Here is a 13,754-nt window from a genome sequence, read left to right on the forward strand (position 1 = left end):
CACCCCCCACCTCCACCCCCCCCCACCTCCACCCCCCACCTCCACCCCCCCCCCACCTCCACCCCCCCCCCACCTCCAACCCCCCCCACCTCCACCCCCCCCACCTCCACCCCCCCCCCTCCACCTCCACCCCTCCCACCTCCACCCCCCCCCACCTCCACCCCCCCCACCTCCACCCCCCCCCCCACCTCCACCCCCCCCACCTCCACCCCCCACCCACCTCCACCCCCCCCCCCCACCTCCACCCCCACCCCACCCCCCACCTCCACCCCCACCCCACCCCCCACCTCCACCCCCCACCTCCACCCCCACCCCACCCCCCACCTCCACCCCCCACCTCCACCCCTCCCCCCCCACTTCCACCCCTCCCCCCCACCTCCACCCCTCCCCCCCACCTCCACCCCTCCCCCCACCTCCACCCCTCCCCCCACCTCCACCCCACCTCCACCCAACCCCCACCTCCACCCCCCCACCTCCACCCCCCCACCTCCACCCCCACTCCACCCAACTCCCTCCTACGCGCACAGACAGTGCACGTTAATGAGTGCTTGTCACCCCCAAGAATGTAGACCCACATTAGCCGGGCAAACATTCGTTCAAAGCGTAATTAGAATCACATTCCCACCCCCACCCCCACCACTCTGTCCAGCGCGTGCAATTGTTGGGATTATAGCTATCAATTATGCAATCACAAATCTCACAACCGCGCGTGCGCCCTAGTCACGTCGAGTCACCCTTTTGTTGCGCACTCCTTGGCTGTCGTAAACAGTTGGAATTGATTAACGAGCGGCTTCCAGTTTATAATTTAAAACGAACCTATTAACTTCCGCGCGCCGCGTTTCCCAGTGCCGGGGGGTTTCCCCGCTCTCGAAATGCGCCGCTCCCGGTTACCGCTGCGTCGAACCGTGGGCGCGACTACGGTGTGCGCGCGTGAAGTGTGTGGACTTAAATGAGCGGTGGGTGGTTTTGAAGGGGTTGTCATCTGACAATATTGAGAGGCACCACGAGTTACAGCGTTTATTCCAGAAGATATGCATGTTAACGATGTACGGTACAATTACAAGTGTTAATTAAAGGAAACTAAACTACATATTTTTTTTTATTTTATGTTAAGTATGGCGCACTGAGCTATACAGATTTTTTTTCAGAAGCGACCTGGCCACAACTGGTCGCACAACGAAGTGGCTTATCATCACGTGGACATTTATAGCAGCCAAATACTTCTAACCGCGTGACGTTGATTCTAAATATGGATGGGGAAAACCGGAGGACCCGGAGAAAAAATCCACGCGACCACGTGGAGAAAGACACCGCAGACTCCAAATATGCAGCAGCAGGCGTCAGGGTCGGGATCGCACTCACGACCTCCTGTACACCAGGCGAAGGAGTTAACATCGCACCACCGTGGCGCACCCAACTAGGCTTGGGAGAGTCACCAAGTCTTGAAGGAATGACCGCCGATGGTAAAGTTTGATGATGGAGTGACATACAGAGACTGGAACTCGTCCGAGAGGTTTATCAACCGATGGAGCGATGGCATCAGCTCGTGTGCAGGTGTCGGCTGCTGTTATGGTGAGCAATGTCATTGCTTTCGGGAGGCCTTCATCCAGCAAAGGATTGATCATGGCCGACGATAATCATGTTGGCAGAAATCATTGCAGACAACTGCTGCCACATCCATTCTCCATTGTAGGAAATGTGAATTTCCGAAATCTGAACAAGCTGCTCACCCCACCCCCCCGCCCCCGTGAGGAGCAACCGGCAAAGCAACGTTCAATCAGATCACGGTCAGAAGTTACACGACCACTCGGGGTTGTAGTCTGTCAACCGATCATCGTCGATCAAAGACAGTCGTGAACAAACAGAATTCAATGGTTCATACTCTTAGTTTTTTCGGTAAAGTCACTTAGGTAAAAAATCTAATTAAAATCAATAAAAATAAAATAATAAAAATCACGACGTTTCGGAGGCAACATAAGTCTCCGTCATCAGGTGGGACCGTCACAGCTAAATTTACTGTATCAAGTGATGGTCCCACCTGATGACGGAGACTTGTGTTGCCTCCGAAACGTCGTGATTTTTATTATTTTATTTTAATTTATTTTTATTTCATTTTTTACCAACGTGACTTTACCGAAAAAACTAAGAGTATGATTCCTTGTCGTCACGAAAGCTTCAAATCTAGAAAGAATTCAATGGCTAAACAGAACTGCCGCCCGATGCAATTGCAATGCCGAGTTGCCAAAGTCATTCTGCGTAAATATTCAATCGGGATTGTTTTCTCTTTAAAACTCATCTATGTTTTGTTTTATTTTACAAGGTCAGGGCCGCTGAGCTGTATAACTCTTTTTCAGAAGCGACCTAGACACAAATGATAGCTCAACGCAGTGGCTTAGCACGTGGACATTTAATAGCAGCCAAATAAATACTCTAAACGCGTGATGTCGATTCTAAATGTGGAGGGGGGAAAACCGGAGGCCCCGGAGAAAAATCCACGCGACGAGCGGGAGATGAACACGCAAACTTCAAATATACAGCGGGCGTCAGGGTTGGCATCGTGCCCACGACCTTCTGTATACCGGGCGAGGTTGTTAACATCTGGCCACCTCGGCGCCGTCGCCGTCCTGGATTATGCATGAGCGACCAGTGCCCCCTGCTGGCACGCCGATGCCCCCAGGTGACTCATCCTGGTCTCTGGAGTTCACACCTGCGCGGTTCATCAAAAACGATCTTTGTCACTGACCGCCGCCACTTTTCCCGGCAACGATTGCCCGAAAAAAAAATAAAAAGCAAAAAAAATGTAAAGCAACAAAAAAAAATCAAGCCACTCCGCCGGTAGTAAATCGTGGTGTTTAGGCGCCCTCAGATGTGGCAGTAATTAAGCGTTCGCGTTAAACCAGGCATGTCCAAAGTCTGGCCCGCGGGCCAATCACGGCCCGCGGGCAGATTTCATACGGCCCGCAGCTTCGGTCTTATAATGTGTTAGTTATGGCTCGCCAGCTCTGTCAGAATAAATACATACATGGAAATTGAAGGTATTCTATACAGTTTGTTCAATGTTATCTGACTGAATGAAAGGCAGAATTGCGTTTTTAGAGTTGTTCACGTCTGCCTGAGTGGCTTATATTTGGTTACATTGTCATTTGAAAAATAAAGGTAATTGTGACAATGAATATTTTTTATAACAGTGTGTGTATTTCCACGTAACTTTTGTGGTTAAAACAATGTCAAAAGGAACGATTGGCCCCCGGGCATCTTCACTTTATCAAATGTGGCCCTATTTGCAAAAAGTTTGGACACCCCTGCGTTAAACGGACCTGCCGAAGCATGCGCTTACACATCCCTCGTGTGCGTGAACGCTACCTGAGCGCCCATGCTGCGTTCAACCGATACTCGATTTGACTAACTTTAAAGTTTCTCGCGAGTGGGGTGGTGTGGGGGGGAGAAACACCCGTTAATAGATTACACCTTTCTTCCTTAGACCTTCGACAATATTAGACGCTATACTTTGGCGTTCTCTGGCCTGACACTGGTGAGACTAGGCCCTAAAGAAGGCTGCCTCTGGTGTTGGCCGAATCAGTTTCAAAGACAATGCCATTTCTTCATAATCATATTATCAGAGTATGTTTGTTTATATGTTCACCACAAGTACCGTGTGGGGTTAGTGCAGTGTACGATTCCTTGCAAAAGGTTTCTATTTGGTGTTTGAACATCTTAACATCTCCTGTTTTATTGGCAGAAAGGGTAAAACCAATTCTTATTTTTTCATACTTTGAAACTGGCAAAAATGTCCCATTTGGTTTAATTGATGCCGAACGCTAAAACGCTTTGTTTAAATGCACAATTATCAAACGGAAGTGCGTATGTTCGTTGAACGTCTTTCTCATCGTACGTAGCCAACCACGCGAATCGCAGGTGCGTGGAAGGACAACAAACTAAACACAAAAAGCAGTTCCAAAGAGATGACTTTGTCGATCTAGATGATGTAAAAGTGCGTAGCTCCCAGTGGCTTCCTGATATCGGAAGGGAGAGCGTTCCAGACGGCCACAGAAGCGCATCCACGTGAAATAAGGCGACACTTTGCCAAATGCGTCCGGCTTATTCCACTTGAATGTATCAAACAATGTAATGGTATTCCTAAAGAACATCTTCATATCCAATGAATGCTGAATTTATTGAGTAAGATATATTTTTAATAATTGGAAAATGTGCAACCCTGACATTACTTGCGCATACCACGGCTGGGCAGGAAGGGCCTCCAACTCGATTTTGGCCTACTCTTCCACGCTAGCCAGACATCTTTGCTAGAAGTTAGAGTATCCACACTTTACCCCACTACACGCTACTCTATCGGTTGGCTGGGGTGAAACCATTGGCGGTTCGTGTGATTGAAGAAACGTGAATCGTTTCAAATGATTGTACTTATTTATTCATCCGCGCAAGCGACACCTACTGGTCATCTGTGAAACAAAGAGCTTCATAGCTCATCGGATTCCTCCAGTTATACATACATAATTTGATTCTAAACTTAGCAGTGGATTGATGAAAAAAAGTTGTATGACTCTTCTTTAGGAAGGTCCTAAATAGGATTTTTATTTTAAGATGTTTTCAACCATTTCGTGAAGGTTTATGCAAGTGGGAGGACACCTGGGACAATTAGAACAAACCGCACGCAAGCATATGGGAAACCACTCTGCCCCTGTAAAGATAGAAAACTGATGCCAATTAGTCCACGTGATCTACTGCCATCTCCTGACGAGCCAGGGTACGGCATTTCCTTGACGTCCACGGGAAGGGAGTTTCAGAACATGTGTGCGGTGATCTACCAACCCTCGCTGCCTCCATACTGCCCGACTGGTGCCAGGTTATCTATTTGGCGTCATGGTGGCTAGGAGATGTTAACTACCTCGCCCGGTATACAGGAGGTCGTGGGTTCGATCCTGACCCCTGATGCCTGCATATTTAGAGCGTGCATGGATTTATTCCGGTGGTCCCGTGGATTTTTCTCTGGGTCCTCAAGTCTTTCCATCCATATTTAGAAATGTGTTTAGAGAAGTATTTGGCTCCTATAAATTTCCATATGATGAAAAAGAGCTATACAGTTCAGTGGGCCTTGCCTTGTAATAATAAAAAAATAATTTAGTTTAGAAGTAGTGACCTCGGAATTGCAAGTCCAGTGTGGTAACCATTACATCATTGCCAACAATTGCATTACAAGTGGAGTTGATTGGAAGAAAAAGACGTGGAAATGTATGCAAGTGGATGCACATAACGATATACTAATGTTTTATTCCTACCGGGAAAGTCTCACTGATTCTTTCAGACTCATTTTCAGGAGGATCCTGGCGGTGGCTAATTTGGACAGATCCATGCGGAGTACCCGGAGAAAAGCCAAACATACGACAGGATACCACTAACACGTCCAGACCGATATATATAAAATATATAAAAGCATTACTGCTGTACTCCCAATCCCTCCCTGTCTACCTTTGGATCCAAGCCCACAACACCAATCATTCTCAGTCACTATCCCATACATTTAGCAACACTGAGCTCAAGCCTGCTCGTACAGTTTTCTTAAACCTGACGAGATCTAACGAGATTCAGGATGATTTGGTTTTGTAGGCGCCTACGCATGCACTTTTAAACAAAACATGCACATCGAGGCGTCGCCTTGGTTATCCATGCATGCACGGTGCAACTGTTGTGAATGTACGTGCAATATGTTATCACGCGTTAGAGTGTTTGTACGCGTGCGTGCTGGGACCCACGCACGCGCGTTTTGACAATGATATTCGTGTGGGGTACATTGTGCAGGGTTTGTTTTTTATTAAACCACTTTTTCTTTTAAAACAACGTCATTGCCCGATCTTGGCATTCGTTTTCGCGAGCTGCTTTGTAAGTTTCGTAGCGATTGGATTGGCGGTTTTGTAAACAAAAACAACTTTTCATAACACGTGTCGTGTCCACAGATGGACGGACGGATGGACAGACGGGCACGATATGAACTGTGAATAGCAATAATTATCCCAATCAGCTTCCGTTCGAATGAAATGAATCCCGCAATTTTTCAAGGACTTTGCTGACTCCTATCCGGCGGTGGATATTCCACATTCCTATGGCAGGGGCCCAGCTTATGCATAAACCCAGGGGTTTTCAAACCACCTGAGCCGAGCAGCCACCAGCCATCATCTTCGCGTGGTGCGAGAGACGCACAACGAGCGAGCGGATCGCGTTGGATGGTCACGTGGTGTGGTGATTTGGTGCGGTCACGTGGTGTGGTAATTTGGTGCGGTCACGTGGTGTGGTGATTTGGTGCGGTCACGTGGTGTGGTCATTTGGTGCGGTCACGTGGTGTGGTCATTTGGTGTGGTCACCTTGCGGGGTTGGCCCGTGCTGGTTGGCTGTGGGGTTTATGAATCGGAAATTCGTGGAAGTTCTCCCATGTGTGGCGAGCGCAGTCGACTACCCCCTTCTCGCTTCTGCAAGATGTTCTTTTTTTCTCTTTCCTCGTTTAAAGTAAAGTTTAAAATTAGCTTGAATAATTTAGCTCTATTTTTGGCTTTTTTTTTTATCTGACACCATATTTTGATTCAGCAACGGCCAAATGTGGACGTTAAAAAAAATAAAGAATAAGTTGCGTCTCTATTTAGAGTAAAGCTATTTCGTGATATCTTCGTTCCACACACTTAATCTCTCGATACAACCTTTCGTAGGCCAAGATAAAAAAAAAAGTAAAAGTCATTTTTATCACAATTTTGGGGGTCCCAAATAAAAAAGAATAAGTGGGATATGTTTTTGTTCTTGTTATAAACATACTCAACAGCTACATCTGTGCCCAATATGATCTATCAAGAACTTCTAGCACATCATTCGAATTACCATCAGGTACTCAACTCCCAACCGGCTATATATCAGACATAGATGTGGGTATACGTGCGTTATTATCCCGTGGGGAACAAATTGAGTTTATTTTTGGCGATGGGGAGTGGAAGAATTTAATCGTGAAATTTCACGGATATTTTCAAGGTAACAATTTTCCATCACAATTACACCACGGGTCTATCATTGCGAAACCAACCACTCCAAGGTGTACCGTAGAGTAACGCTCATCCTCCACACACTATCTACGCCAGTCATGTCAATTCACCCGGGGAGCTACATTCAACTCCCAAACAACACACACCTGGCACACCGTGGAGATGTGTGTGTAAACCTGAGATGAAACTGGATTTAGGAGCGTGTAACTGAAGTTATGAATGTACGTTCAACTTATTTCGCACTGTACGTAGCCAACCGTGCGAATCAGAGGTTCAGGCTAAGAACAATAAACTAAACCCAAAACGCAGTTCTTAAAGAAATTCGTTTTCAATCGACATTTAAAAGTACATCGCTCCAGTGGCGTCCTAATATCGGAAGAGCGTTCCAGACGGCCGCTGAAGCGCATCTGAAAGCCAAAAGCTGCTGCGAGAATAATAATAGGCAAAGGTTCAACCCTGCAATTACTTTTTCTTGTCCCTGCTGGCAGAAGACTCCAGTAAAGGCAGCTTTCGAGAGCACCTCCAGAGGGAATTTTGACCTACTCTTCCATGTAGACCGGACGTCTTAGAATATACTACCAATTCTAGAACAGCCTCGTTTGCAACACTCAATGTTGCTGCCGCATTGGGATGATGTTTGGTTCATTATATTGTTGAGTGTTTGTTGGGAGGTAATTGGAGAACCCGGGAGAAAGCCCCAGGCATACGAATGGGTGCCTTGTGGCTACAACACAAGGCAAGCTCCAGTGATAGCCCCTCCAAGGACGGACCGGACTCAATCCAGCAAGGCTGGTGGGTGTTCCGGCAGAGCGCCGTATCACTGGTAAATGAACGTAGCCGTTGCCATTGAATTTAACTCAGGTAAATCAAGCTTTCCGGCGCAGTGCGCTAACCATTATGCCACCGCTCCCCTTCTTATGTATTTGCCGGACAAATGTCAATATTCTCTTGTGTTTTTTGTTGTTGTTGCTTTGATAGAAATTAAATACGTGTCAATCGCTCACCACGCACGCACGCACAACATCACCAAGAGATAGCCTTCAAATGCATGGTCGTGGTAAGAATGACACACGCGAACTAACTTCCGATCTGTATCTCCACGTAAAATTGTTAAATTAATTTTAACTATATTCTTAGTTTTTTTCGGTAAAGTCACGTAGGTAAAACATCAAAATTAATGAATATAAAATATTTTTGTTTTATTTTATTTTATTTTCATTAATTTTGATGTTTTACCTACGTGACTTTACCGAAAAAACCTAAGAATATGTTAAATTAATGTTAACTGCCGTCGGCCTCTTATTGGCTCTTTATAGCCTCCTGAAGCTAACCAGCAAACATTGTGCAAGTTCCACTCCACGCTGGTTTCCATCAACTCGCTCTGGTGAAGCAGCCAGGCTTCTTTCTTCGTTTCTTTGTGTTAGTTTATAATATAAAATCGCCCGCTTGGTTTAACCGGACGTTGTTGATGAGAAGACTCCTCCGTCTACACGGTCAGGGCACGCTCAGCACAACCCCCCCCCCGCCACGCCACAATACAGCCTCACGATCTGTTGCGAACAGACACCATTCATGTATATACAAGACAAAGATCCCCCGTGTAGCCTTAACAGACTGTTGAGGCAAGTGCTTATAGCGAGCACCTGTGAAGACCGGCAACAGCACACGAGGGGGGGGGGGGGGTGAGCCAGCACCACGCCCGGCCGCCTTTGTCTCCCCAGCGGCAATGTTTACACACCGCACCAGTTACTCATTTGATGCTGAGTCGACCTAGAGGAGGCCCAACACCGTTTCAGATAATCGTCACTGGTCTTAGCCGTGAGCGGGAATCGACCTCGGGTCGCCAGGTTCGTAGCGCAAGGCGCGCTAACCGCTACACCACCGCTCCCCACACATGCATGCACACACATACACGTGTTGTGTTTAACTCAAGCCAAAGGTCTGCCTTCGTTCCTCCTCCTCCTGTGTTGCATGGACGCTGCGCGTGATTGCTCCGTGCCTCCTCTTGAGACGAAGCCAAACGGGCAGTGAAGAAGAGGGAGGATTGCGGCGGAGGGGCATCAAGGCGAGGCAATGCATGGCAGGGTGGATGCGTGGTGGCTGCCTTGCTAGGTGAGTGAGTGAGCGGTGGATGATGGTCGGAGGTGGTTGCCTGGCTCGTGATGTAGGTTGTTGCGCGCGGGAATGTTGCTGGGTTCACGGAACCGGTTGCTGCATTGTGGAGGGTGGAACTGGAGAGGGCATCTGTGCGCGCGCGCGCGTGCGTGGAGGTCTGCGTGATGCAGTGGTGAATGTCTGCGTAATGCAGTAGTGGATGCAGTGGTGTCTGCGTAACGTGGGGAGCGGTGGTGTGGCGGTTGGTTAGCACGCTGCGCTACGAACCCGGCGACCCGAGTTCGATTCCCAGTCACCGCCAACACCAGTGACAAACCGGTCCTGGGTATCCTCCTCTAGGTCGACTCAGCCTCAATTGAGAACCTAGTGCGACATTGCCACTCGGGAGACAAAGGCGGCTGGACGTGGTTCTGGCCGCCCACCCACTCGTGTGCCGTTCTCGAGATTCAAAGGTGCTGGCTAACAACACTTGCCCCACCAGTATGTTAAGGCGATACGGGGGATCGTTGGCTTTGTGCGTAACATCTAGTGGGTGATGTGAGTGGTGGAGAGGATATTTTGTGTGGGGGGGGGGGGTGGGAAGGTTGGCGGTGGCGGGGGGATGGAGGGATAATAGCGGGCGAGGGGACGGAGTGGTTTGTGGTGGTGGTGGGGGTAGTGGTTGGTGGTGGTAGTGGTTGGTTGTAGGCTCATTGGATTCGCCTGTGTAATGATGCGCAGCTGGAAACGTGAGAACAGTTAGCAGGGGCAGTGATTGCGTGCGCGCGCACGCGTGTGCACATCCAGCCCGTGCGCGCACGCGCGTGTGTGTGCGTGTGTTTGCGCGTGCGTCCTGCGCTCCCTTATTTAATAATATTATTATTATCCTTCTGCGCGTGTGCGCGTCGTGTGTGAACGCGCTCAGCGGCCACAGGACACGGGGCAGCATTCACCGTTTGCTGCTCCGTCCCCTCGCCCCCCCCTGCAAATCGGCTCACCTCACCCCCTCCTCCTCCTCCCCCTCCCCTCCACGCGCTCACTGCACCTCGCGCTCCTCCGTGTCACTCTGCACGGTGCGCACGGATGACGCTCGGTGGCCGAACATCGAAGAGGTCTTTAACAATTTAACATTTTCTTTTGGTGAATGTCATTTTTTGTTACTTTTTTTTTTAATTCTTCAGCGTAAGCTGTGCAAGGCGTGTGTGGTGTGTGTGTGTGACCGGTCGCTCCTCCCTGAGTGGCTGCAACGCGCCTTGGATTCGAGTCTCCGAGTGGCTGGAGGAGGAGGGGGAGGGAGGGTTGAGGGCGGACAGCCATGGGTTATTGCTGCTCTCGGTTATACCCGGCGAGGAAGAGTCGGATGTCTCCGTAAGAAGAAGAAAGCAACAAAAAAGTGAGACGGAGACGAGGAGGAGACGGAGGAGGAGGGAGGAACTGTAACTGCAGGAGGACGGGAGACGGCACTGTCGCCATGCGTCTTGCCAGAGCGATGGGGACTCTGGCAGTCGTCTTCGCCTTTGGCTGCGCGTGGATGGGATGCCGCGGGGACTCCATCATACACATCGGTAAATGTGTGTCTGTGCGTCTTCTCCTCCTCGTGGGCCGGTGTGTGTCGATGTGTGCGTGTCTTGTGCTGAGCGGTGGTGCCGTGGTTCGCGCGCGCCGCTACGAAAACCGACGGACACCCGAGTTCGAATCGCGCTCACGGCCAACACACAGTGACGGTTAACTGAACCGGTTACGGGCCTCCCCTAGGTCGACTCGGCCTCAAATGAGTACCTTGTGCGATGCGTAAAACATCACCGCTGGGGAGACGAAGGCGGCCGGGTGTTGTGCTGGCCACCCACCCCCTCGTGTGCCGTGCCGGCCTTTGTAGGTGCTACTCGCTAACAGCACTTGCCCCAACAGTCTGTTAAGGCTACACGGGGCATCTTTGTCTTTGTGTGTCTTGTATACGTGCGGAGCGGTCGTGCAGTGGTTAGCGCGCCGCGCGACTAACCCGGGAGACCACCATAATTCTATTCCCGCTTACGGCATCCGTGACGAATATATATGACCGATTCTGGGGTTCCCCTAGGTCGACTTAGCCTTAATTGTGTAAACATCAGGCGCTGGGGAAAAAAATGCGGCCAGGCGCAATGTTCGCATTGCCGGCCTGCATATGCGCTCGCGGACAGCACTTGCCCCAACAGTCCGTTAAAGGTTATACGGGTGATCTTTGTCTTTGTATATGTGCGCTTGTGTCTGTGTGAGTCTATCAGCGTGTGGACGCGTGGTTTGTCTTCATGTATCTGCGGCGCTACGCGTGTGGGTCTGTGTGTGTCTGTGTACGTCTATGTGTATGTTCTGTTGCGTGCCGTGCCGGCCTTCGTAGGCGCTACTCGCCGGCCTTCGTAGGCGCTACTCGCCGACACCACTTGCCCCGACATTATGTCGAGGCTCAACGGGGAATCTTTGTCTTTGTGGAATGTATTGGGGGAGCGGTGGTGGAATTGTCTGCGCGCTGCGCTTCGTGCTCGGCCACCACAGTTCGATTTCCGCTCATCGCCAACACCGGCGACGATTATCTGAACCGGTCCTCGGTCTCCCTTGGGTTGACTCGGCCTTAAATGAGTAACCTGGTGTGATGCGTAAAAACATCGCAACAGGGGGAGACAAAGGCGGCCGGGCGTGGTGCTGGCCACTCCACCCCCTCGTGCGGCGTTCTGGTGTCCTTGCCCCAACAGTCTGTTAAGGCTGTACGGGGGATCTTTGTCTTTGTAGAATGTCTACGCGTTTGTCTCTGTCTAATTATGTGTCTGTGTCTAATTCTGTGTCTGTGCACGGCTTGGTATAGTGAGCACAATCATGCCACGTACCCAGCAATTCCATAAACTACTATCCCAACCTGTACCTATCACCCCCCTAGGTAGGCTCGGCCTTAAACGAGTTCCTGATGCAAGTCGGTGTGTAAACATGAAGGCGCGTGAGTTGGGATATTGCTGAGTGCTGTTCACACACTTGGAGCTCGCTCTTCGTGGCTGCCTTAATAGGCGCTCGCTAACAGCAGTGATTGTGTGCGTGATGGGGGGAATTTGCAAGCACCGTGCCATTCGAGTGTGAACAGCCTTTTTGCGAATCTACTGCTGGATGGGAACGCCTTCCCAAAACGTCGCGTCGGTCGTGGGGATTGTTTGGTCATACTTCACCACGCTGGTCCGCCCCGGGAAACTCTTTGGATGTCGTTCGACTACGACGTTTAGCCGTGGTCGGGAGTCGAACTCGGTTCGCCGGGTTCATAGTGCAGTGCGCTCGTGTGTGTGTGTGTGGCTGTATGGCCTCAAAGTGCACCTAGCATGGCACCAGGCGCCGTGGTGACCGCGCGGTTGTTGTTATGGGTCGTTGTAGGGAGCGGTAGTGTAGCGGTTAGCGCGCTGCGCTACGAACGCGGCAACCCAAGTACTGGGCCTCCCCTAGGTCGACTCGGCCTCAAATGAGTACCTGGTGCGGTGTGCAAACATCGCTACTTTGGGGAGACAAAGGTGGCCGGGCGTGGTGTTGGCCACCTACCCCCTCGTGCGCCGTGCCGGCCTTCATAGATGCTACTCGCTAACAGCACGTGTCCCCTACAGCCTGTTAAGACTATCGTGGGAATCGTTGTCGTCATAGAATGTGTACATAGCCACACAGACACTCGCATAACCATATCCATACCCGCCCCTTCGCCATAACCCGCATGCGAAATAGATCCCATCCACGCAGTCAGCAGCCCGGTGAAGTATGGTGAATCAACCCCCAATGACCGACTAAACTCCCACACACCTGTACAGCAAACCCCCACGTAATGGTCCCGCTACCTACTAACTCGTATGGGAACCGGGGACTGACCGCGCATTGCGTGGAGGTTAAATGAGATGCGGTCTCGTCTTCCCCGTTGGTGTGCACACTAAAATCTACAGCTCTAAATCTTGCGATAATCCCGCATGCATTGGCATGGCGGCCCGCTTGTACCAGTGCATGTGGGTTACATACCGTAGAATGTATGGCAGTTTACACTTTGTTTTATTTACAAAAAAGAAGAAATAATTTAATTGGACAAAAATACTTGAGCGATGTCAAAATGATGTCGATGGGGGTTTCGAGAGTGCCAACCATTGAACCATGAAAAGTAATCGGGCGAGTCTATGCAAATGTCGGCGAGTCCGCGTAGACATTGAGATCTTTCGACGATCCCATCGACGAGTGGCCCTCTGCACGCGTGGAGAGAGAGAGAGAGAAGGGGAGAGGGGGAAAAAATCCTCCTGGGAAACGCGGAGAAATCCCACCACGTGACGGGGGAGCAATCACTCGGCCCTGAGCGACGCCTAAACTACCACACCTGGCAAGCCCTGCCAGGTGCACTTGTAACTAACCAGGCTAAAAAAGAAGAAACCTGCTTTGCCTGACGGGAGCGGGCTCAGTCCGGGAGATCTCTGTAATTGGCATGGAGCACGCACGCACACAAAAGCAAAGACGCCCCCGTACAGCCTCAACAGGCTGCTGGGGAAAGTGCTGTTAGCGAGCACCTATTAAGCCACGCACGGCACACGGAGGGGGTGGGTGACCAACCCCGCGCCCCGGGAGCCTTTGTCTCCCCACTGT

The 13,754-nt window shown here is 50.5% G+C and overlaps 1 protein-coding gene across 2 annotated transcripts in view; it reads left to right on the forward strand.

Annotated features, from left to right (window-relative positions):
* Positions 1–10,046: 10,046 nt before the first annotated feature.
* LOC144732109 (glutamate receptor ionotropic, delta-1-like) overlaps positions 10,047–13,754 on the forward strand; it is a 262,706-nt gene continuing 258,998 nt past the window's right edge. For both annotated transcript variants that reach the window (XM_078613383.1, XM_078613384.1), the window contains exon 1: positions 10,047–10,699. In XM_078613383.1, coding sequence (XP_078469509.1) covers positions 10,606–10,699 — 94 coding nt within the window. In that variant the 5' untranslated portion in view covers positions 10,047–10,605. The remainder of the gene's footprint in view (positions 10,700–13,754) is intronic.

The sequence above is a fragment of the Lampetra planeri genome, chromosome 41 (assembly GCF_965212315.1).
Source record: "Lampetra planeri chromosome 41, kcLamPlan1.2.h2, whole genome shotgun sequence".
Classification (NCBI taxonomy): domain Eukaryota; kingdom Metazoa; phylum Chordata; class Hyperoartia; order Petromyzontiformes; family Petromyzontidae; genus Lampetra; species Lampetra planeri.